Below are 26,345 nucleotides of genomic sequence, written 5' to 3'. Positions count from 1 at the left end.
GCAACATGTCAACCTTGATAACCTGTTTTTAAGGTGCCCATCCACTAGACTATTTGTGAGCGATATAACGATATCGTTATTGTTCAATCGTTCATAAATCATTTGCAAATCGCTTGCAAAAATGTCTTAAACGACCAGCGATGCGCGTGCCCGCTGGTCGTTTAGACATCTATCATCGTGCAAACATGCTGGTCAATCTGACGATATCATCAGGTTCAGCATGTTTGTCAGTCTGTGATGAGCCTGCACTGAATGAGCAGTCATTCTGTGCAGGCTCATCAATCATCTGCAAACGACTTCACGATTACAATGTCGTAATCGTGCAGTCCTTTTCAGATATTTAAGTGGATGGGCACCTTTTAAATTTATCCTTTAAACCCCGAAGGCGATGATCAGATAAAAACTGTGATCCGCCAACCTGGTATAGTCCGGTTAAAAAAGTATTGGCAGATTGAAACACGCATGCTGCAGAAAATGCAAAAGTGCGTTTACAGTAAACGGAGACTTACAGATCACTTCACGACAGTTCTGCTCAGGTATTCAGGTGGACATCTCATGTATTTTAAAAATAATAAATGGGAACCTGAGCTTCAATAAACGGATGCTGCACTTCAATCCACTGAGGTGGTCATACAACACCTCTAGAACAATAATGAACAAGAACATTGTGGACAATGGCGCAACCTTCTAATATATCGGTACCAGATAAAACGAAAGATAGTCCCAACTATATTTCACAAGTTCACTGGAAATTGAAGGAAGCGTCCTTCTTCAGCTTTCAAACAGAACCAATTCCAACAGGTAAGGTCCTCTTAGATGACATGCAAATGAAAAAGAATCGCAATATAGCGTAATACAATTTTAATCACATAAAAGAAGCAAATGACACATGTCTAAAACATAAAATCCTCCACTCCACTCACTCAAACGTCTGCAACATCTAATTCATATGGCTCCATGGTTAATAAAATATGCAGAGATGGTTATTTTCCTGCAGCCCTTTTTAATGATCAGTTGCTCTGTAACCAATCATTAGTTCTACATTGTCTAGATAGACAATGGAAGATAGACAGGCAATAGATAGACAGGGACTGAAGGTCGACACACTAAATGTCAACAGGTACAGAAGGTCGACAGGCAATAGGTTGATATAGGTACTAAAGGTCAACAGGCACTAAAGCTCGACGTGCAATAGGTCGACAGAGTCAGAAGGTCAACGCACTAAAGGTCGACTGGTAACAAGGTCGACAGGTATGGAGATTGACAGGCAGTCGGTCGACACTCATATAGTCAAATGGTCGACACATTTTTTTTTTTTAGGGTTAGTGTCAGGGTTAGGCACTTACTCCGATGGGTCAACTAGTAACAAGGTCAACAGGTATGAAGGTCGACAGGAAGTAGGCACTTTGGGTTAGGCACCAAGAGGAGGGTTAGGAATAAAGATTAGGGCAAAAAAACAAACAAAAACGTGTCAACCATTTGCATGTTGACTATGAGTGTCGACATGTGTCGACCATTTGCATGTCGACCATGTGGTGATGTGATGACCATTTGCATGGCGACTGTGTCGGCCATTCACTCGACCATGTGTCGACCATTCACATGGTGAACATGTCGACCATTCACATGGCGACTGTTAACATGTGGCGACCATTTGTACGTTGACATGTGCCGACCATTTGAATGTCGACTATACGAGTGTCAACCATTTGCATGTCGACTATGTGTGTCGACTAATGACAATGTTGACCTTCGGCCTGTCGACCTTCATACCTGTCGACCTTATTACCAGTCGACCTTTAGTGTGTCGACCTGACCATGTGGACCAATTGCCTGTTGACCTTCTGTCCCTGTCGACCTATTGCCTGTCGACCTTCTGTACCTTTCGACCTTCTGTCCCTGTCAACCTATTGCCTGTCGACCTTTAGTGTGTCGACCTTCAGTCACTATCGACCTGTTGCCTGTCTATCTTCCATTGTCTACCTAAACACTGTCTATCTAGACAATGTAGACCTAAATACCAGATACCAACCAGGGCAACCCCAAGTCTGATTGTAGTGAATAGGGGAGGGAAGTGATGTGAGGTTTCAGTCTAAGGGGCAAATTCAATTAGCCGCGATAAGCCGTTTTCGCCAAAAAAGTTTCACCGATGACGTCATTTCGCCAGGCGAAAACTTATCCCCGTATTCAAGTCAATGCATTGGTATAGGCGAAAAAGATTTGCCTATGAAACCAGGTGGAAAAAAGTGCAGAATTTTTGGTTTTGGGGTGCAAAGGTGGGGAAACCACCCTGCACCCTTGGGACAGGTCCCCAAAAGTTACCTGCGTCAACCCCCCTCCCCCCCAAAAAATAAACACCCCAAAAAATTACATAGAAAAAGGGGGTGAAAAAGTTCAAAGTTGGGGTACAAATGTAAAAACTAGCAAAATAAGCTTTTAGGGGTTCTGCAAGTATGGGGGAGGTATTTTTGTTATTGCAGGTGCTTGCTGAAGGTGCGTTTTTAAAAAAAATTTAAAACTTCACTTTTGCGATTTTAAACCATGCTAGCACCCATTTTCATGCACCCCAAATTTGCTGGGACTAGTTATCTTCTTTAAAAAAAACCAGCTAAATTGTATTTTTCACCACTTGTGCAAAGACACTAATTAGCAGCTATTGACAGCATTTAAGTACCCCAAATAGCTTCAGTAGGGCTATTCGGGGGCATCTGCATTGATACTCAATGTTAGTGCATCTTTTGGGGGTGTCAGGATGATTTCCCCAAATCTTACAGCACTTTTCACCTGTTTGAGTTTTCGCCGGGTTCCATTATCGCGTCCTTTGGAACTGATAGGATGAATAGAGGGGCCGCGCACAAAGTTTTCGCCTCCAAAACATGCCAAGTCGGCGAAAAGTGAGGCATACGAAACCTTTCCAACTTTTCGCGTCTAATTCAATATGCCCCTAAAGCTGGGTACACACTCCCGCACCCCGCCAATCTTGCGATGGTCCGATACAATATCTTGTGTCTGTGTACACACTACATCTTCTGCCGTGCAATATATTGTTAGAGGACTAATGTTACCATACTGCATCATCCCATCGGACGTGCAGCTCATCAGATGGCATGATGTGACCACACAAATCAGCGGATGATGAATTGGGGGCTGCACTATACAATATTCCTTGTGATCCATCACGGATCGCAGGATTGGCCAATTTATGGTATAGTGTATACCCAGCATACGGTCCAACTCAACAATTTAGCTCACAAATACATAATTTAGCAACAACTATAATCTATGCTTATATTGCCACCAGGAAAAATATTTATAATAAAGTTCACATTAATGCCCGGTTTCAGGTGGAGCAGCATCCTGTGCAAGAACAGGTCATTGCCCGTTAACCCCCCGTGCACGTCGAAGATGTGTGCCTGAAAGGGGGTATGGTTTATTTACCATAGACTGCGACCCTTGGATAATGTTTCTTGGGGATGTGACCGTTTGGCACGCCTCCTGTTTCCTGTCAGGCTGGGGGCAAGCCCAGGACTCCACCAGCAGCTGGGCTGCCCCATCAGCTTCTCCAGCACTGGCGCGCTCTGTTAAGCAAAGCTGAGGCGTTGAGGGTACGCCGACCGCCCACGGGACACTAAAGCCCGCAGATGGGACAGTGCCGGATAAATGGGACTGTCCCTCTGAAATCGAGATGGTTGGGACGGGTGAGCCCTCTATGGGGTGGCGCACCTGTTCAACCGCACTGGTCTAATGCACCAAGAGCCGGCCCAGCACTTAGACAAAACATTTGTGAAACTCCGAGTCCTTACTTGACTTATCTAAAATATTGACACTGAGACATATGATGAGGGGAAAGGGCTCATATTTATTTTATCTAAATTAAAAGTAATGAAATAGAAAGTATGATGGAGAGGAAAGAACGGCCCCACTCACAGTATCACCATCTGCCAGATCTACTCATCCGGCCTAGATGGGAGCACAACTTCCAACGCTTCACACAGCACTCGTGGTGTTCAACTTCCCTTCCAATGACACACATACTGTTGGAGGCTCACCTGGGACAGAACTGCTGCTTACTCTAGCATTGGAAGGTTCAATAAATAAGGTAACAAGACCTCTCGTGTAATGTTCTCTATTTCATTTTAATTTCCCACCAGGCCAGAGCAGGTAGACCCAGTGTTCTTCCCAGAAATTTTATCCAGCCGGGTGGCATCAAGAAGTAACCGGAAGGGGGATTTGCAATAATAAAATGTTTTAAACCCTGACCTTATAATAATTTAAACTTGAAATAATATTTTATATATTAATTCTCCTCTTCTTATTAGAGGCCCAGTCGTCTGATTATGAAAAAGCTGCAAAGTCTGTAGGATCTGGATCTTTTTGTACAGCTCCCAGACACTGGGCTTGATTCAGACCCGCTTGCGAGCGCTATGCGCTTGCAAGTGGGTCGATGGTGGCCCAGTGCGCATGTGCACGACGGAGCCAGCTCCGTCGTGCGCATGCGCGAGACCTGGATAGAAAAAGGGCTAGCCGTCGCTCTGGGTCTCGCACCAAAGGGAATGTGCTGTCGATGTTGAGTGACAGCACGCCCCCTTCGGTGGGTGGGCCGGGGGCGTGTCTGCCCAGACGGAGGCGTTCAAATGGGAATGCCTACCGTCTGGGGCCGGCCCCACTGATATCACAAGTGATGTCAGTGGGAGTGCTTTCAGCTCTGTTAGAGCCGAAAGCACTCTGGGGCTTGCGGCAACGAGACCCTACCACAAGGGTCTCGTTGCAAGCCTGATGGTCGCGATGGTCTTGACCATCGCGACCATCTTCCTGCCCGCTCGCTATAGCTGTGGCTGGTCACCCTCAGCTATGCGAGCGGCCAGGAGGCCGCTCTAAAAAAGAAGAAGGCCGGCCCTGATTCAGAGCGAGCACTCTGTCAGAGCATCCGGCTCTGAATCAGGGCCACTGTCCCCACTTGCAGGCTCCCAAAGTGCCGGGTGGTGCACCCCAAAAAAACAGCCTGGGGAGAACACTGTAGACCACTGCTTCCTCTCATGGCCGTTGGCTATTACACTGTCCCAACATCAGTTGTAAGATAGAGGGGCTGGCAGAAACATTCACAAACATTGAGGTGTGTAGCGTGATCAGATTTCTGCATCTAAAGGGCACATCAGCAGCTGAAATTCATCGTCAACTTGTTGAGGTGTACAGTGATAGCGTCATGTCACAGAAACAGGTTTGGGCTTGGTGCGCTGCCTTTGATAATGGCAGGACGGACATTCAAGATGAGCAGCAATCTGACCGGCCAAGCACGTCCACCACAGATAACCATTTGTGCCACATTGCAGGTCTGATTCAGAAGGACAGATGCATTTGAGTTAGTGATATTACTGATGAACTGAACATCTCAGTCGGAGCTGTGCACAACATCGTTCATGTGCAACTGGGGTACAGGGAAAAGTATCATGAGGCGGAGCCGTAACTAGACTTTTTGGTGCCCTGTGCCAGACAGAGCATTGGCGCCCCCCTCATTTTTCAAAGGGACATAATGCACCCAAAAAAGGGCCATGGCTTCATGGGGAAGGGCCAGGGAAGAGATAGGAGAGGCCAGGTGATTCTGGGGATGAAATAAGAGGAAGCTACAAGCAAGAATGATAATAAACAGAAATATGACAGGCCCAAACATCGCCCCACTGACCTGTGGTGCTCTGTGCGAAGGCACCGGCCGCACTACCCTAGCTACGGCCCTGCCATGAGTGCAAAGATGGGGGTTCCGGACACCAAACCCAATCCTTGGACAGCCCTTCAATCTGTAAGCCTGGTGAGAGAGTGGAAGGGACGTGGACTTGTGGACTTACAGATTGAAGGGCTGTCCAAGGATTGGGTTTGGTGTCCGGAACCCCCATCTTTGCACTTGCTTCTAACTTCTGGTACCAGTATACATGTGAATCCCCATATTGTGTCAACTTGGCGATGCCATATGTTTGTTTATTTTTATAATCATGTGAGTGTAATAAAAGCTTGTTTTTTAATTAATTCAGTATACGGAGTTACACTATATATACTTTATTGTTTCCTTTGAGGAAGAAAGGTATGATTTATTGAAGAACAAAGGGGATAAAGAAGAAAAAACACAATTTAATGGACTCTGAAAGACAATATTTATTGAGAAAGTAAGAGACCGTTTCTTCCCCTATCTCTTTTTGAACTACCAACCGCGCCTATTTAGAACTCTTTTTTTGTCTAAAACTGTCTGTAAAGGTTTATAAGGAATCCTTTGGTGTTTTATTGTGCTGCAGTTGTTGCGCCAATCAGTTTTCTTTTTATTTGTTTTTGGCCCTACCATGAGGAGGAAGAGCAGATCCTGGAGTGTATTGTTACTGTTGATGAAACGTGGGTGCATTATGTGACACGGGAGATAAAGCAAGCATCCATGGCATGGAAGCACACATCGTCCCCACCTTCAAAGAAATTCAAAACAACTTCATCAACAAAAAAGGTTATGGCAGCTGTGTTTTGGGACCACAAGGGCGTGCTTCTTGTTCATTTCCTCACCAAGTGACCTATTCATCAACACTAAAATAACGGTTTTAAGGACATTTTCCTTAATTACCGTTTTTAGTATTCATGAACACACTAACACAGGAGATATCACTGATATCTCCTGGTTAAGTCCGTCTGCTTTAATTTCCACACTCCCCATACATTGGTATGGGTACGTTAGTACATTAGTATGGGGATGTAGAAATTAGGCTATTCATCAAATTCCGAAAATTATATATTTTCGGAATTTGATGGTGTTGCTCTACGCAACTCTCAGGTGGCGTATAGCGGGCTACACTTACCTGCTGTCAGCTGGGCAGGTCCTCCGCCGGCTCCCTCCATCACTCTGGTCGCTTCTCAGGGTCGGTCTGCCCGGCAGAACACAGTAAAGTTTAGAAAAAGAAAAGAAAAAACGTGTTTTTTTTTCTAAACTTTACAGTGTTCTGCTGGGAGAACACAGTGTCAGCACAGCAGACGGAGCCTGAGAAACGACCAGAGTATCACAGAATTACCGCAGCTATAGGCAATGCTGTGCATGCGCTGGTTTTATTTATTTATTAACAGGTTTTTATATAGCGCAACATATTACGTTGCGCTTTACAATTGGAAACATAAATAGCACAAAACTGGGTAATAACAGACAGATATACAGGCAGGAAGGCCCTGCTCGCAAGCTTACAATCTATAGGGCTTTTATGGATGTAATGGCGCATGCGCAGCACTGATTACAGCTGCGGTAAGGTAGAGTAGAGAGGGAAAAGTATCTATTTCCCGAAAAGCTGTCAACGCAAAATTGACAGCTTTTTGGAATAGATACTGATGGAGAGGAGGAATGATGAATTCCTCTGGTAATTAGGTAGAACTCCATGCGAGTACTAAACCTAATTACCTCCAGAGAATTTTTAGTAATGATGAATAGGCCCCTAAGTGAGATACTGTGAATGTCTATTATTGTGATACATTGAGCTGGTTGCAGAGGGCAAGTAGTCTAAAGCAACCTGGGTTGTTGCAAATAGGTGTTTTTTTGCTGCACAATAATGCCAGGCCACACTCACACCCAACCACACACGAGTTGTTACCATTGGGAGGTACTGGATCATCCTCCCTACAGCCCTGACCTGGCATCAAGTGAACAACTATAAGAAACTGGTGGTTAAGTATTCTAGAATTGGTGGCCAATGCGGCTATATGAGCAAAGCCCTACTAGGCCTCAGTGACCACAAAGGACTTGGTAACATCAGAGGAACCACCCAAGTGCAACAAATATGAAATCCCTGCCAGGGATTTAACAATAACCACTCTAAAAGAGTTCCCGCACAAAACATAAAATCATCTGAAGGCATCTCTTACCTCCAGGGGCATGGGGAGGGCTGTTCTGGTGGAGCCCAAGCTCTGGGCACCAAACAGGTCAGAGGGTGCTAGTTGCGGTTGAAGTCCAACACTGGCATTTGTTTATTAGCCGACAGACTACAGGACACTGGCTCCAGGTGCGCTGATTCTGGCAGTATCAAGCGTGCAGGGATGAATCCAGGGGAGGGAGGGGCCCGATGTTCACCCTGTAACACACAGCCACCCACAGCGCACACTCACAGTCTGCAGCTACCAGTTGCAGCCACGTTGGCATGATGGTTTGATAGTGTGAGCTCTCACCTTCCTCCCTCCTACTGTCTGTCTTGGTGTCCTCCTAGCTAGCTTACTCCAGCCTTATAAAGAGAAAGAGCGACCAATCTGTGTAGCAGAGCCCAGGCTGATGAACAAACTGCCTGCCACCTACCAGAAGCCCCCTCCCCCTACCCCCCGACTTGCTACTCACAATAGGGTTCATAGATGTACGCCCCTTCTGCCCATCATAAAACAACTGTCCCATTCCGTGTGCACCACTGGGAGAGCCACCATGTGCATAAGAACCTGAGTGACTGTCCCCGGTTGGCAGCCTCAAGGACACCTGTGGGCCGAATCGCCGAGAGGGCAATCCGCAAAACTTTGCAGGCAGTTACCCTGGTGACCGGGCACTCGTAGTCATGATGAGCAGTGGACACATCCTCACTGCTGGAGGGGCCATAATCAAAACGGGTAGGTGGACGCATGGTTGGGCAGGACATGGTGATCTTAAGCAGGGCTGGACAGTAGACATAACACTATAGAGGGAAAGGGATAAAGAAAAGAGAGAGAGTAGTAATGCAGAGAAAATACTGAATAATAGAATAAAACAATAAAAGAAATGTAGAAAGATGCCCAGTAACAGGGAGAAGGAGAGGTGAGAAAAGAACAGAAAGAAAGGATGAAGCGAAGTAATTTACAGTCAAAATCACAGTAACAGCAGGACACTACTTCCCTGGTCCAACACCAAATGCAGAGGAGAACCAGAAACTCCCCATCATGTAACAGCCCACCCACAAAGCTCCACCCCTTTAGCTTCATATTACCCAGGGGACAACCCTATAAGCTTACAAATAGTTTTAACCCCTGGCTTTGTCAGTGTGACATGATCCAGCCATGGGGTTTAAATCCCCGACAGGCATTTAAAATGCCTTCTGTGACTCATCATTTCTTTCAATAGGGGATAATAATAAAACCAAATAGGACTCTTGTAGATTCAGACACAATTTATGCCAAAATTGTCAGCTAAACTACTGTACGTAAAAAGAAAAACACAACTTGAGTAATCTGCAATCCTTCAAATGGGCTCTCAAGACCTATTACTTCATCAAAGCCTTCCAGCTCTCATTCTAACTCCCTGCTACATGCCCCTTCCTCCCCAACTGTGTCGAACCTGTTTTGTCTTCCCCTCCCTTTTAGAATGTAAGCTCTTACGAGCAGGGCCCTCTACCCTCTTGTGCTTCTCCCTACTTTAGTTTCATCTACTTCTTACTCACCACTAGGGCACCTAACACTGGGTTGCTTATGCTCTGTTGCTTATCTGGGTGTTATGGTCGCTAAGGTACAGTAGCAATATATATTATCCATGTTCTGGTCCTGTATTGTATTGTTCTGTAAGTCGCTTGTCAACAATTTGTTCTCGGAGAACCGGACCCGCTGATCTCTACTCCTTATACTGTCATCTGCTCCTCACTCAAGCGCCTAACACCTGGTTGCTTAGGCCCTGTTGCTTATGTGTTATGATCACTAATGCAGCAATGTGTATAAACCTTGTCCTTGTCCTGCATTGTTTAGTACTGTAAGTCGCTTGTTCACTTATTTCATATGTACTTTGTAAGGCGCTACGGAACACTTGTGGCGCCATATAAATAAATGATAATAATAATCTATATATTAATAGCAGAAGGATGACTTTTATGAGTGACAGTTCTCTAATGTCGTTATCATTTACCACACTAAAGGTCTTGGTCCATAGATTTGCAGAAAAATATTGGGGTTGTAATTGGTTTCTTCTTTTCAGAGTTATGTGGCAAAATGTTTGCCCACCATTTACAATGCATCCCCATTGTGCTCTGGAAAATGTGACAGTTGGTAAACTCTCCCTGTGCACCTATTGGGTGACCTGGAACATGTGACCTGCTGGGTAGTCTGAAAACTGTGACAGTTATTTGCAGCCACATATATCAGCTCATCTTGCAGGGACCTCAATCACCAACTGCTGTGTTATTTCTTTATTCATTTCTACAAATTTTGTTTATACCAAACATGCCTAGAGACCGACCTCGAGGACGTCGACATGGTGGAACCCTTACAGATCGTCTGGAGCACGCACTTCAAAAATCTTACAGCCAAGAATATTATCATCACAACCGACGTATAACAAGATCAACTGAAACGCCACTCGCAATAGACATGACATACTCACCACTATGGATGTTCACTGTGTGAACTGTGATGCCCTACACTTCTTGGTACAGGAGATTAAAGGCCATTTTTCAGACTGCTATGACAATGTGGGTATTCCACCATATTTATCAGAACTCTTTATGACAAATACCCTCACATTATGGAATTATTATTTTCAGAATATCCTCCATAACTAAAGTGGTTACCGCAGGGATTCCCCAGTATATGTAAAACTGTTTTTTAAGATGCTTGCGACTGCATACTATGTAACATATGTGTTTTTCATAATATACATTAATAGCATAAAATACACATCCCCCGGATATCACTCGCGATACAGACTGTTAATAATCTCATCAGTGCCACAATAATTAATACATAGGCCCATTAGAGAGCGTCAATAATATATAATGAGAAATATTCTGCCCTCACATTATCTAGATAGCAAATCAACTTTCTGTCGGATATATAATTTCTGTCATTGAAAGATTTTATCCAAACTACAATCACTACCTATAGGCAATGAGGCACCGGACACTGATAGGTGCATATGTGACAATAGGAGAAGTGCAGTTTTCATGCACAAGATAAATGTGGCACATGCTGGGTGTCATTATATTACTCAGATGCTGCTAAATACAAGTGACACTTATACCCCTTTTACACCAGAGCTAAAACCCGGGTTTTTGAAGGGATAACCCTGGCAGCTCCCTGGTGTAAAAGGGGAGAGAGTTGGATCGCCGGGTCGAGTAACCCGGCAATCCAACCCAGGTAACTAGCAGGGTTTAACACGGGCGTAGCCTGTGAACCCCTGCTGTGAGAACAGCGCACTCCGGGTCACGATGACCTGGAGTGCGCTGCTAGCCGGCCGATTGGTCCGGCTTCAGTGGCGCTTGGAGATGACGTCATCTCCAAGCGACCACTTTCACTCCGCAAAAGCCGGGTCTATGCAGACCCGACTGCGGTGTGAGCGGCGCTGACTCGGGAATATCCCGAGTCGGCGCTGGCAAAATTCCGGGTCTGATCCGGATAGGAACTTTGTTCCAACTCCGGGTCAGACCCGGAATTTAGGTGCAAAAGGGGTATAGGTGTGACATCATCAGGCACCACCATCAGGTCATGCTGTCAGGATTTGTGCATGTGGAAATAGGTGGGATAATTACTGATTCGGTATAATAGATTAACTCCCTGTTCATCATTAAGGAAATCCTGAAAACATGACCTGTTGATGGCACTTGATCATACTGTACGGTCTCAAACGCGGTCCTCAGAACCCCAAACAGTTCATGTTTTCCAGGTCTCCTCACAGAATCACAGGTGAAATAATTAGCTCCACCTGTGGGAATTTTAAATTGTGTCAGTTAATAATGAATACACCCTCGCACCTGCTAAGTGACCTGCAAAATGTGAACTGTTAGGGGTCCTAAGAACCGAGTTTGAGAACCACTGCACTTGAGGATTGCAGTTGTGATCCCCTGATCTAATCATTAGTCCAGTTTCCCAAACGCGGTCCTCAAGGCTCCAAAACAGTTCAGGTTTTGGAGATATCCGTGGTTGAGCACAGGTGTTAAATCAAATTGACTGAGGTACTAATTAAGTCACCCATGCTCAACCATGGATATCTCTAAAACCTGAACTGTTGGGGATCCTTGAGGACTGCATTTGGGAACCTCTGCACTAGTCTCAGGCTCCAGTCCTAGGATTACCAGACTGGCCAGGTATTAGGGAGATCCTGCATGAGCACAGGTGTGTCAGTCACATGGTCCCCTAATGACCCATCTGTGCCTATATGAAGGTGATCCTAGAGCCCTGGTTATTAGTGCAGGCTGAGATCTGTATTCTGTGGGCACTGAGCTAAGGAAGAGAGGTCACCAGGTAACAGGATGGTTCTGTCAGACAGTGAGAAGGCTGCTATGGACTCTGTGTTTGAGAAGGTTGCCCTTAAATATGAAGAGTTGGGGTGTGAGGTTATGGACAGGTGAGACATCTATAGGGTTCTATGTCCTGGGTTTTATGTACAGTCCCTCTTTTTCCAGGTAGAATTTGTCACTTTTTTTTTTTTTTTTTTTTTTTCTGAACTATTATTCTAATGTATTCTGACTAGGTGGTAGTAATATTATGGACTCTAGTCTTGGTTGTGCACAATGTGTTACATAAAATGTTCCTAATATGCAACATGATGGGTCCTACAAGTCTGTGTAGACAGAAACCTGTCACCCAGAGAATAAGGACCTATTACTCCCTGAGCTGTAGCTATAACCCATTTGGGATGCAGTCAAGGCCGATGGCTGAAATGCCGGCTTCCTGACTGTCAAATCCCAGCAGGGTACTATTGACGGGCGTTGAAATCCTGATGCCTGTCACTATGCTGGGAGCCCAACGCCTGGCATACTGAATGATATCACTAACCTGTCTCTTCTGGGTGCCTCGCAGTATACATTGTGTATGTGGTGAGATCTGTCTATGGGCAGTAACTGGAACCAACACTCAGAAATCTGGGCTCCTTGTACTAGTTACATGTGACTGTGCTCAGAATTTATTTTCTTTTTAAAATTAAGTGATTGAGCTGCAGAAATGTTAAAACATATATTAACTCCTTGACTTTCTGGAACCTCAATCTTTAATAAATGTGTTAATCAACAATGATTATGCATGTGGCCTATTCATTTCTTCTCTGTAAATTGTTGTGCTGTAAACTACTTTATGACAATACAAACTGTTATATCCTTAGTCCTGTGACTGTGCTATGTCTATGGAATGTTCTGTATCAATATTGTACAGAATGTCAGATTGGGGGAGGGGTGGCACTGGCCCCTCCAACAAGCCCAAGTAACTTGTACCATTTTCTCCCCCCCCCCCCCTCCAAGCGCCCATGCACAGACTGAGAATGCTGATCTTATGCTGGGGATACATAGACAATTCAGATATTTGTCCAATGTGGCTGGTTTGAATGAGAACCTGGTAATGTATGGGAGCAAGTGACACTTGACCATATAGTTCCAAACACTGGAAAACCAACACATTTGTTTTTAATCTGTTTGTCTAAACCAGTGGCTCTCAAACTCAGTTATTAGGACCCCACACATGTCACGTTTTCCAGGTCACCCAGCAGGTGCACAGGTGTAGTCATTAATCACTGATGCTTTAAAAGCTACAGGTGGAGCTAATGTTTTCACTTGTCTCTGAGTAGACCTTGAAAACATGCACTATTTGGGGTCCTGAGCAGGGGCTGGCTGGCAACTTTTAGCCAGGGGGGCAAATGCATGCAGGCGGCCCTGGCAGAGGGGTAGCGTGTAGCCAGGGTGCCCGAAGAATGTGCGTGCTACGGTGCCCCCCATCAAGTGTTCCAGGGAGGAGGCGGGTCCATATGGGATTAATGTAAAGTAAACAAAGATTAGGAACAGCCCCATCGTGGTGCCCCCTGTGCCCCAGGAGAGGACCCCCTTATGCAGGTCTCCAGTAGTGATCCCCTCCTAAGTAGTAGTGACCCCAGTAGAGGTCTCCCTCTTGTAGTGGTTCCCCCCCTTGTGGTTCCTGCAGGGGTGCCGAGAGGGGGGGAAGCGGGTACAGATTATCCGGGCTTCCTGAGGGGCCCGGGTCCGGCACCGCTCCCCCCTCACAGCGACCCAGCACAGTGTATGCTGAGCTGCAGTGGAGACTGCTCGTGGTTGCTGAGCAGCAGCCACAGCAGTCTCCTATGCCTGTGTGGGGGGAGCGATCACACTGATCGTGCCCCCCCTGGCTTTGCGCCGGGCTGAGGGGGCTTAGAGCGCCCCCCCCTCCCCAGTGCACGGTGCTGCTAATCTTTTTTTTTTTTTTTTTTCACCAAGGGGGTGTGGCCATGCCTTCCATAATTAGGCCACACCCCCTATTACCAGGGCTCGCCATGGCTCTTGGTGGGCCTGGGTGCCCCCAGTAGTGCTCTCCCCCTTGTAGTGCCAGCCCCCCCCAGTATACACATAGTAAAAAAAAACCACTTACCTGAATTCCCGCTGTCGCCATCCGCTCCTCCGTCTGTCCTTCCCAGGCTGGGCTGCTCTGCATTATTGGAGAGACGTCATGTGACATCATGACTCCTCTCCCATTGCCCACTGCGGGAGCTGGAAGATGGAGCGGCTCCTGCAGTGGGTGCAGCAGCAGCTAATAAATCTGACACTCTCGTTGGCTGCTGGAGCCGGTGGCTGTGTGTTTGTCACTTGTGTAGCGCTGACCAAACTCTGTTCGGTCAGCGCTACAGACGTGGTGCAGTCTGTCAGTGACCCAGACTACCTGCGGCCCGCATGACGCTGCGGCCTGGGGGGCACATGGCACCCTGGCCCAGCCTGCCACTGGTCCTGAGGACTGAATTTGAGAACATGTGGTCTAAACCATTTTTCAGTGTTGGTGAGAAAATGGTCAATTATCTTTTCCTCCTATATAATAGAGTTGAATTCCAACCAGCCATATTAGACTGTGTATGTATGTGTATGTGTGTATATATAAATTTAGTGTATGCCCAGCACTAGAAATTGGGGTGAGGTGTGCTGTAATGATTTTCACCTCTCTAGCTGTATCTTGGTCACTCATCCATCCATCCAGTGTGGGACCCGGCTGAGATCTGTTAGACAGGTGGACCGACTAGCACTAATGCTGGGTTAATGACTCAGTAATCTGTATCATGTGATGAGCCGGTGCTTCCTATGCAGTGAACAGGACTCAGGTTACCTGTACACACTGCATGATATGCCAGGTTGAACACTCATTCAACCCTTCTTGTGAGCAGGGTTGAAATGCTGGGTCGCTCGACAATAACTAATGTTACTGTTGCAGTTTCCTTAATGATTGTGTAGCGATTTCACCTAGAAATAGGGTTTACATTCTATCCCTCTACACAGGACACATGAATTACACAGGTTCTGTGGATGAGTAAAACCAGGTGACATGCAGGCTTGTAGTCAGCCACCACAGTACATGTGTCCAGGTTTTAAAAATATAATAGTGTGAGTGTACCTATAGGTATTTTACTCATTCACTGTTGATCTAAAGATTAGAATCCAATGTACTGTGGGGGGGGGGGGAGAGAATAAGAGTGCATACCCTAATTTTAAATTAGCAGTGCTACCATGCTGAGATTTGTAGTACAATGCAGGGGACAGAGTGTAGTTGCACACTCTAGGTACAGTACAGATAACCTCTTGCTATACTGTCTGTAAAGGGGCATTAGTAGATGGCTGCATTGTCTTCTCCATACAGAATGGACATATTCTGTACTCGGGGTCTGACCCGGTTTGGGGTGTTCATTGCTTACTGTACTTGCATTCATGTCTCGTGGGGTTTCTGGCTGTCGCATTACATATTCTTAGTATCAACTGTAGACATTTAACCCAACTGTTACTAAAATGTTCCATTCATACATCACATCCATTTCCCTAGGCTCTGATGCCTGCATTCTAATATAGCTAATCTGTATTGTTAGTATTAAAATGAACCTCTATATACCCCTGCCTGAACCTTCTAAAATCCTACCTATAAACCTCTAAGGATGACTCTTAATTTGCATATGCAGTCAACAAGTAAATAGAGTCCCCAGACTTAGAACATGTGGTTCCAAAGCACAAAGTATTAAAGTAAAAAGTACAGTCAGTTACACGCTATTGATCCAGACACAATTAGACACAAAGGAATTATACAGACCCCCAAGTACAGTATACATACGCTGCGCTTCCGGACCCAGTGATAGGCATCAGCAAGAGACCCCATTGACATTCAGCAAGAAGACTAAAGACTCAGTGCTTGAGCACACATGTTTATACCCCCCCAGAATAGACAGGACAATAGATAAGTTTCTTGCTTATGCCATTGGTTCCCAGGGGAGAAGCATATGTTACAGTGCATTTAACAGGCTGGTTCAAATACTCACCCAGCCTCTAACAACTGAGGGTCTTTTCCCTCCCGCCTCCCCATGCTGCATCCTTACAGTTGTTCCTAAAATATACATTTTGTTGCTTGTAGGCTCTGCGATCCATAAGTTGAGAATGCATGATGCAATCTCCACACCGATAGTACCAGAATTCTGTTGAAAGAGTATGCATCAGACACTGCTGTCTTAACATGTATAGAACCTTAGTTATCAAATATCTTTATTTCACAGCATTTAAACTAACTGAACCAACTTAAATCATATACTTTAAAGCTTATTAAACCTTGTGTGAATATGTAATGTGTGAGTATTCGGGGTTTGATATAAAGACGTATTTGTGTAGGAGGAAGGAAGCAGTTAACTCTCACTGAGAACATTTTAGCAGTGTGACATGCTGGGCCAGATAGTTCCACATGCCCACTCTGTGAGCAGTCCCCCCCCCCCCCCCCCCCCCCACCTGTCCCAGACTTCAAAAGAAAAACTTTTATTCTTCCAGTCTCTTGTGTGAGATGCAAATAACCCAGCTACAAGAGACATAAGATGACACTCTAGTCTTTGAAATCATGTAATTGCAGGAAGCTTGCTAATGTAGGTGTGTATTCGAGCCAGACGACCTGTTCTGAGGGCAAACACTGTCCAGGAAGCTTATCTACACAAGCTAGTTGTCACATAGTCACTTGCTTTATTCAGCTAATGCAATCAATTTTGGCATACTGTAAAGTCATTTCTGAAATATATCCTTTATAATATGTAAAGTCATGAAATAGGCTTCTGGGGAATCGCCGTAACTTGCTAATAGTATTATCACCACATGTACTAAAGTGTGTATCTAAAATGGCGCTTAGGCAGCCATCTCGCAAAATGGCGTTTTGCGGCCAGTCGCAGGATGGTGTTGCTGCAATTCAACTTTAAACTGATCTTGTCTCAGCCAATCTAGTTTTGAAAATATATTGTCTTGATACCATATTTTAGGACATGGTTATTTCAGTATTTGATGTAAAGTGGGGATATCTGGGTCTCTTGCACAATTTAGCTGTGATAGCACATGCATATGTTTACTGTGCAGTTGCCCCTGTATAATAGCATATTCCCATCTTCTAATGCATAGTCCCCATCAGAAGTGATATATTGCTGGGGACACTGCACAGAATAGAATGACTAGTACAGCACCATGTGTGACAGTCCTATATATAAAGTGTAATGGATCAGCTCTCATTTGGAGAACAGTATCATTACTCTATGTAAGAATAGGAGGTGCAGATCCCCACACCTCAGTCTTAGGCTGTCTCTTCCCATAAATCAGGGGCTGTAAGGATTTACATTCTGGCTTTATGTAACCTCTACAATGTAATTACTGATCTTCTCTCAGACTCTTCCAGAACCACCCTGAGACCAAGTCCCATTTCGGTGACCATGACCTGAGTCCTGGCTCCAAGTATCTACACACCCAGGGAGGGAAGATCATTGGTGCCTGTGTAGTAGCCCTGAAGAACCTGGGAGACCTTGCAGGGAACCTGTCCAGCCTCCGAGACATGCACACAAACAAGTTGAAACTGACTGTAGATACGATCAAGGTGAGCATGTGACCTGTATAATATGCAAAGGAAAGTTGCCTGTATAGGAAGCCTGATAGATGTGATTACCAGGTCTCTGCTACACATGCATATACTTATTACTGCACAATGCAGCTTGGGGTTCTCTTGTCAATTAGAACAGGAATTCTATTTTATATTTTTTCATAACAAACCTGACAGAGCTGAATATAGCCTGCTGATTACCCAACTATATCACAATATGTGCCACTGTGGATTCCATTCTGCAGTCATGGAACTGGGTTATATCACAAAGATAGAATGGTGCTAACAGAACTTGCATAAGGCACATGTTCCCTATGTTGGTCATCCTCCTCTTCCAATATAAAGACCTCAATCAAACTAGTGGGCTTTGGTCACTAGTTCCATGTAAAAGTACTCTTCCTATTGGCAAACTAAAAGGCTAAGGGGTCTATTTACTAAGCAGTGTTGGGAGACAGAGTGAAAAGTGATAAGGTGCCAGCCAATCAGCTCCCAACTGTCATTTTTCAAACACAACCTGTGAGATAACAGTTGGGAGCTGATTGGCTGGCACCTTATCACTTCTCACTCTGTCTCCTGTGTGCTGCTAGCAATTAAGAATGCAACTAGCACTTCCCTCAGGCAGCTGATGGTAATTGTCCTACATCTTTCTTGCTGTAACTCCTATGACACAATATACAGCATCCCTAGATTGCCATCATAGCAGCTACATCATAAGATGCCCACCTGGATATTGGTATCCTTAACTGATTGGATTTTACTGGGAAGTCAAACATAATGCCACGGCTGGCTCCGGCCTGATAAGCTGCACCCTGCTGTGCGCTTTTGAAATTGGGGGCGTGACCTAATTACCATAGGCCATGCCCCTAAGTGACATTATTTGGAGGCATGCCCACATGGCACGACTCCATATGTCAGGCTTGGGGTAAAGCCCAGCCTTCAGTCAGTGAATGGATGCCACGTGCAGCATCCATTCACACTCCGGGGGTCCAGCACTGCTGCACAGCTGCGGCAGTAAGGGTCCCCAACCTCCCGATTTGACCATCACTGTCCTGCTGAAATTGCTATGTTGGGGAGGGGTGCACCCTCTGAGTGGTACCCCTAGAGCCGACCCTGCGTAATGCTCTGTAACCATTTTACCTTCACAAAGAAGCAGCAGTGGTTCTGATGAGCTAATGTAACAGGCTGGTATGTTACAGTATATGCTAAACTATATATGTGAATTGGCAATGAAAGCTTTAAATGCCTCTTACAGATCAGTCTGCATCTGAGTGAGTACCTGACCTGTTATGTTGCCTATGACTGGGAAAGTGGCTAAGTGTAGTGATCAAGGGTGAGATGCAGCAATGAGAAAAATGCGGTCAAACCCCAAAAATGCAGGTTTGACCACATTTCTCATAAGCACCAAGCCCCGAGTGCTATGCGCTCTGTGGCTTGGTTGCAGTGGGTAATGCTATCTTCCTGGTGGCGTTACCCATAGAAGCCCATGGGCTTCTTACTACAGAGTGCTGATGGAGGGATCCAATGTGATCTGTCCCAGCACCCACCATGGCACGCGCATCCTTCTGCACATACGCAGAAGGACACCGGAGGCTTCTGGGTCATAGCATTTTTTTTTCTACATCTTTCATTATACTATTGCTTACCAAGCACTAGGATAATTGGCTTTTAAGAAAAATATCAGCTAAGTGAATTCACTAAGTTCATGGATGGCTTTATACCACAGGTTCTCAAACTCAGTCCTCAGGACCCCAAACAGTGCATGTTTTCCAGGTCTCCTCACAGAATCAGTGAAATAATTAGACATGTTTTAAAAGATCCACAGGTGGAGCTAAGTAATGACTACACCTGTGTCCCTGCTGGGTGACCTGCAAAACATGAACTGTGTGGGGTCCTGAGGACTGAGTTTGAGAACCACTGCTTTATACTAAAGAGCTAATACTCTTTTCTTCTCCCCAGCTGATGTGTGACTGCCTCCTAGAGGTCATTGTCAAACACTTCCCTGAAACAGACCGGGCAGCCTGTGACAAGTTCCTCAGTGCAGTTGCTGCTAACCTGATCTCCAGCTAGAGGGAAGAGGAGAAATGGTCTGCTGTATCCAGGATGTGAGATCGTCAATAACATGGCTCCTGTCACCTTGGTGTCTAACCACCTGCATGATGCTTGAAGACTAACACAATGCTGAGTTACTTGATCATGTGTTGTACTGAATGGGTACACGTCCTGTTAAATAAAACAATTTCCTAAACTGTAGACCACCTCCTTGCATAGCTGTGCTTTAAGCAACATTACAGCACACTGGTACAGCTGATTTTGTTTTTGGTTAAGTGGCCAGATCACTTCTGGATTTATAATGGGTTGGTGCAGATGGGTACCTGCATATGCTGTTGGTTATTCTGACACTACTGACCACCATGCAAATAGAAAGTATGGTGGTTGCTCACATCAGCTTAATGATATTGCTCAGGTGCTTGTAAAGGGTGGGGTTTACACTGAAGCACAGAAAAAAAGATTCCCTCCAGCCAGGGCCACCATCAGGGGGGACTGCCGGGCCTAGAGTCCCGGGCCCAGAGAGAGCAGAGACAGGGGGGGGGCCGGCTGGCTGCAGTGCTTCACCAGCAGCCATAGTCAGGGGCAGAACTGGCGCCGCTGCCCGCCAACCTGCTCTTGAATCACCATTAATTAAATGGTTGGAGCAGGGGCGGGCCAGCTTTGGCTGCTCTGGTTCCTACAAGACAGACACCTGGCCCCTTGTTATGATACAGCGTGCATGATGTCACGCGCTGTCAAAACAAGGGGCCGGGCTGCTGGAAGGGAAGAACAAGGCAGAGACATGCTGGGGATGGAGTGAGAATGAGGCTGCTGAGCTACCATGTCCTCCCCTCTCTGCCCTGAGCCTCCCCAGCTAGTTCAGCCAGGCTTTCCTGTCCCCCTCAAGCATTCCCTGCCATGCCCCAGTCCAGACAGCCCCCCCTGCCCCTGTGTTTCCCCCAACCCCCCAAGTCCTGCCAGCCATCATTGTCCTGCCTATCGCCACCCCCCCAGTCCAGTCAGACATTCCTGGCTTTTTTTGTGCGTCCAGGTTTTTCAACATATTTTATGTGGTTATGGCTTGTCTGTCTGTCTCCCTGTCTCTGTCTAACGGAGAGACAGGTCCGAGGCGCAGGGCAGCCCAAAAGAATCCAGCCAAGGACCACTCCCAGGGCATCACACGAAAATTAAAAGAAAGGTGATAGTGAAGTGTAAAGTATAGATGTGTCAAGATAATCAATAAGTGTTAATATAATAGATAATTAAAATTACATGCATAATAAACAAACTAATAGAAAGGTGATGAGAAAAATGTGTGAATTAAGATGTGATGCCCTGAATAAGGCCCAGCCAGATCAACCCCAGGGACCCCACGCCCAAATGCTCACCCCCAAAATAATTATTGCTACAAAATGGTAGCACCCACTCTGGGTCATATAATTACAATTAATGTACTGCATAATAACAGCACATGTATAAGCTGAGAGCTGACTCACCTAGGAGGTACCCCAAAAACCTGCAAATGGCACTATTTGGACCAGCACATCCTCCCAATGCTGGCTCCTTTCATGCCTCTCAGAACTGCAAATAGAAACCTTTCTTCCATTTTTTGTGTGATGCCCTGGGAGTGGTCCTTGGCTGGATTCTTTTCTGCTGCCCTGCACCTCGGACGTGAACCCCTTAATGTTAGGGATGCTGGTATAGAGGAGCCTTGACGCTGGCCCGGCACTTAATCATATATTTGCAAATGTATCCAACCAATACCTCCTGAATTTCTATTATGTAGGATTCAAGTATTTTTGCAAATATTGATGCAGTGTACTGACCACCATGGTCAGGGCAGCTTCTAGACCATCTTGCTCTCAGTGCAAACAATTAAAATGTGCCCTGCCTTGCCCAAACTCACTGGTATCTTCAAGATCAATAACCTTCTTGAGTGTGCCATAATTTCACTTGTGATTCTGTGAGGAGACCTGGAAAACATGCACTGCTTGGGGTCCTGAGAACCTGTGCACTAGGTTGCAGCAATAACTTGGTGTTTAAATGTGAAATTAGTTGTGTGATGTGATGCTGGCCTGTGTACATTAGTCTATTACAGACACTATCCTATGCACACCTATGGGATATAAAGCTGAGGGAAGGTGCTGGTAACTCACAACCATCAATGTCACTGACAGACTAGGGTCTTTGGTATTACTGTACCATACAGATCACTTACCAAGGTCTCATGTCCACTGCACCTTCTCTGGTCATCCAGAAGCCATTGAGAAACATTGACTTTGATGGCAGATAAGAACCACTTGGCCCATCTAGTCTGCCCCATTTTTAAACATGTTACCTCAACCCTTATTGATCCTTACTACTTCTGAAGGATATCCTTATGTCTATCCCATGCATGTTTACATTGCTCTTAGCCTCCCATCAGCGGTATTAGAGGCTATTCCATGTGTCCGCTAACCTTTCTGTTAAATAATTTTTCCTCAAATTTCCCTTGAACCTACCACCCCCCCCCAGTTTCAGAACATGTCCTCTTGTTCTAATACTACTTTCTTTGAAGAATATCTCCTTCCTTTTACCTTGTTAAAACCCTTTATATATTTGAATGTTTCCATCATGTCCCCCCTTTCCCTTCTCTGCTCCAAACTATACATATTTTTTTTTCTATAATCTTTTAGTCTTTCCTGGTACATTTTGTGGTGTAGACCTTGCACCATTTTAGTTGCCCTTCTTTGTACAGTCTCTAATGTAGTAATATCCTTCTGGAGATATGGCCTCCAGAACAAAACACAGTATTTGAGATGAGGACATACCAATGACCTATACAGTGGTATCACTTTCTGCTACTGATTCCTCTCCCTATGCAACCAAGCATCTGACTTGCCTTCCTCATTGCTTTGTTACAATGTTTGCTGCCTTTAATTCACCTGAAATAGTGATTCCTAGATCCCTTTCCTCCTCAGTACTTTCCAGTATAGTGCCATTAATACTATATTTAGCCTTTGGATTTTTGAGACCCAAGTGCATGATCTTGCATTTTTTTGGCATTAAACTACTTGCCACGTTCTTGACCATTGATCTAGTCTACCTAGGTCATCAATCATTTGTTTTACCCCTCCTGGTGTCTACCCTGTTGAATACCTTTTTGTGTCATCTGCAAAAAGGCATATAGTTTCCCTTAAATACCATTTGCAATGTGACAAAGATATTAAAGCACTGGTCCAAGTACAGATCCCTGAGGTATTTAACAGTCTGCGATGTGAAACAGTGTCAAAAGCCTTACAAGTCTAGATAAGCTATATCTATGGCCCCCCTTTATCTATTTCCTTAGTCACCCAGTCAGTCAAGATTTGTTTGACATGATCTCACCAATCCATGCTGTTTGGGACCCTGCAAATTGCTGGATTTCAGATAGTCGTAGAGTTTCCATCAATTTCCCTACTACTGATGAAGGCTCACTGGTCGGTAGTTGCGTGCCTCAACTTTTGTGCAGTGGGACGATGTGTGCTCTTTTCCAGTCCTCTGGAATAACTCCTGATACTAGTGACACGTTGAATAATGGTGTTACCAGCACCCCTTTAAGCTCTCTTAGTATCCTTGGATGTATCCCATCTGGCCCCATTGATTTATCCACTTTCAGTTTTGAGAGTTCTGTTAGGAACAAGCACATTTACAGAGAAGATCCTACCTCATTTTTCTGATTACAGCTGCAACTTAACTGTAGCCTCTTGCCCCTCTCAGTAGTGAATACTGTACAAAAATACTTAAGATGATCAGCAATTACATTGTCTCCCTCAACAAGCCTCCCTCTTTCTGTCTTTAGTCTTTTTATTCCACATTTTGTTTTTCTCCTTTCGCTTCTATACTTAAAAAAAAAAATCTAAAAAAATTTGCCCCCTTTACCCACTGACTGTGCCATCTTGTCCTCAGCTTTGCCTATCTGACTACTTTCTTAGCCTCCTTCTGTTCTACAAGATACCCTTTGTCCTCATTATTTTGCATCTACTTGGATTTCCTAAAGGCCATCTTTTTGCTTTCACAATACTTGCTACCTCTTTCCCAAATAGCACTGGCTTCCTTTTCCTTGTGGTATTCCTAACCTTTTTGATACAAAGGTCTGTTGCCTTTAATATTGCACTTTTTAAATTTCCCCACCTCTCCTGCACTCCTTTCAAGTTCCTTCACTCTGCCAAAGATTTGCTTACACATCTTCCCATCCCTACAAAATCAGCCTTCCTAAAATCTAACACCTTTTTTTTGTAACTATCTCCTACTCATGTCAATTTTTTTTTTTAAGCAACTTCAATCAAACTTTTGCAGCTATCGCCCGTATTCAATTTGAGGCGAAAAGTCCAGACTTTTTGCATGTTTTCATGGTGGAAAAGTATCGCGTGTGTGTCCGCTATTCCACATATTCAATTTCAAAGTAGGTGAAATCAGGAAATAGCGAAACTTGGATTGGTGAAAAAAATTTGAATTTTTGGGAAATAATCCTAGGACCTCCCTAAAGATGTGCAGACATGGGGATCACTATGGGTACCCCTGTTTTTGCCTGCAGAAGAAAGTTGGGTTTTTAAATAACTGCAGCAGGTGCATAAATGTGGCTTTGAAGAAGAGCATTTAGAAGTTTTTTAGGGAAAAATAAATATGGCTATCAAATTTGGGGTACTTAAAAATATGCTTACCCTCCATTTTCAAGTCCCTGAAATTATTTCGTAAAATTCTGCGAAAATGCACCTGCTGCCTCTCCTGCAATGAAGAAAACACCTGCCATGTATAAGGGAACCCCTCTGGACTCAATTCCACTAATCTAGAAGTGTGTTCCCTATTTTTTTTTTTAAACCCCAAAATTTTAATTTTTTTGGGGTGTCTCTATTTTTTTTTTTAACAGACTGTTTTAAGAGGGCATTCCCAAGGGTGCAGGCTATTTATTTTAAGCCTGCACCCCTAAACACCAATTCTACACTTTTTTTTTTGCCAGGAAAAGGCTGGTGAAAAATTATCCCTGTTTTTTAGGGCTGCAGGTTGTTTTTTTTTTATAAAAGCCTTCACCCTTAAACCCTGATTCTGCACTTTTTTTTTGCCATGTATTACATGGCGAAAAATTATGCCTATTTTTTTAACATTGACTTTTTGCACTGGCGAAAAGTCAATGTAATGGAATATGGGGAAATTGGCGAAAATGATGACATCGGCGATAAATTATCACGATAACTGACTTTTCACCACATATTGAATATGGCCCTATATCAGGAACTGCCACTGATGGTCCTGTGCTCTGGTGTGTTATACCTGCCCATGTGATGTCATAATGGATGACCTGCACCTGATCATAGTGACATCACTGCAGCCAAGCGGGAAGAATCATCTGAGTATCTTACATGAGCAGGGCAGACTAGTGTACACAGTATTTCCACAATCTTTACAACCGAAGCCCCCACTACCCCATAAGCAGAATATTGACATTCAGGCCAGTGGCAAACGCAGGATTTCCAAATGCTTAATTTTAGAGCGAGTGTGGCCAGTCAATGAAGAGGGCAGAATTAGTACTTAACCAGCTTTAATAAGCATCATACACAGTGTATTGTGTGTAATAATTCCAGCATTACAGGACCATTGATCACAGTAAGCCATGAGATGTGTCAGTAGGCCATCCTGCCTGAGCTGAATGTATTTATTTTAGATGTGGGCACCATTCCAGATCATGGGAGCAAGTCCGGGAGCCTGGAGGCGAAGCAGAAGAACCTAGCACTGCCTTGTACATATATGTACATATTGGGCTCTATAGCAGTGCATCTCTAACAGTGCATGTATTCCAGATCTTCTAGTTGGTGCGCAGGTTATTTATTGCTGGCTGATACATGTTAAAAGATCCACAGGAGGTGCTAATTATTTCATTTGTGATACTGAGAAGATCATGCAGCACTAGTAACAATCTATTATATTACTATTTCTATTGTGGTCATGGTGTGGGCTGGGTGCGGGGGGGGGGGGGGGGTGGGTTTCCAGGCAGACGGAAACCCCCTCTGCGTTTGCCTATGCAGGCATATGTGGAAAAGAGGTCAACTTTGTTCTAATCAACTAGAATTAAGATATAACAAAAAAAATAAAAATCTTACTGAAGAAGAAAGAACAGCCCCATGCACAGTATTGCCATTTACCAGATATACTCATCGGGCCTAGATGGGAGCCCAACTGCTAACACATCACACAGCACTCATGGTATCCAGCTCCCCCCTCCCCCACATTGACAGGTATTCAAATAGCAGCAGCGTTTATCCCCGTGACTAATTGCTGGCCAAAATCTCTGCGGTGCAGGGGAAAGCTATTCAATAAAATAGCCTTTTTCGCGTGCAGAAAAATCTGGACCCATCTGTGGAAACACACTGATTCCGTGTAAACCATGTCCAATCTCCTCCCCCCCCCCCCCTACCTCGATTTGGTGGGTATTTTTTCTACCTCGCACCTCCATGAGCTGCGAGGTAAAGCCTGAATGTGGGGCCTCACGTGAGGAATCCCTGCTGATTGAATAG

At 44.9% G+C, this 26,345-nt stretch overlaps 1 protein-coding gene across 1 annotated transcript; it reads left to right on the top strand.

The window, feature by feature from the left end:
• Positions 1-12,115: 12,115 nt before the first annotated feature.
• On the top strand, positions 12,116-20,037 carry LOC148532337 (hemoglobin heart muscle subunit alpha-type-like). Its single transcript, XM_088467975.1, has 3 exons — positions 12,116-12,289; positions 17,580-17,784; positions 19,744-20,037. The coding sequence occupies exons 1-3, from the start codon at positions 12,195-12,197 to the stop codon at positions 19,852-19,854; spliced, it is 411 nt and encodes a 136-aa protein (XP_088324101.1). The 5' UTR covers positions 12,116-12,194; the 3' UTR covers positions 19,855-20,037.
• Positions 20,038-26,345: the final 6,308 nt, after the last annotated feature.

This window comes from Taudactylus pleione, unplaced genomic scaffold (genome assembly GCF_031769625.1).
Source record: "Taudactylus pleione unplaced genomic scaffold, aTauple2 ptg000079l, whole genome shotgun sequence".
In the NCBI taxonomy this organism is placed as follows: Eukaryota; Metazoa; Chordata; class Amphibia; order Anura; family Myobatrachidae; genus Taudactylus; species Taudactylus pleione.
This window is presented reverse-complemented; position numbering and strand designations above follow the sequence as displayed.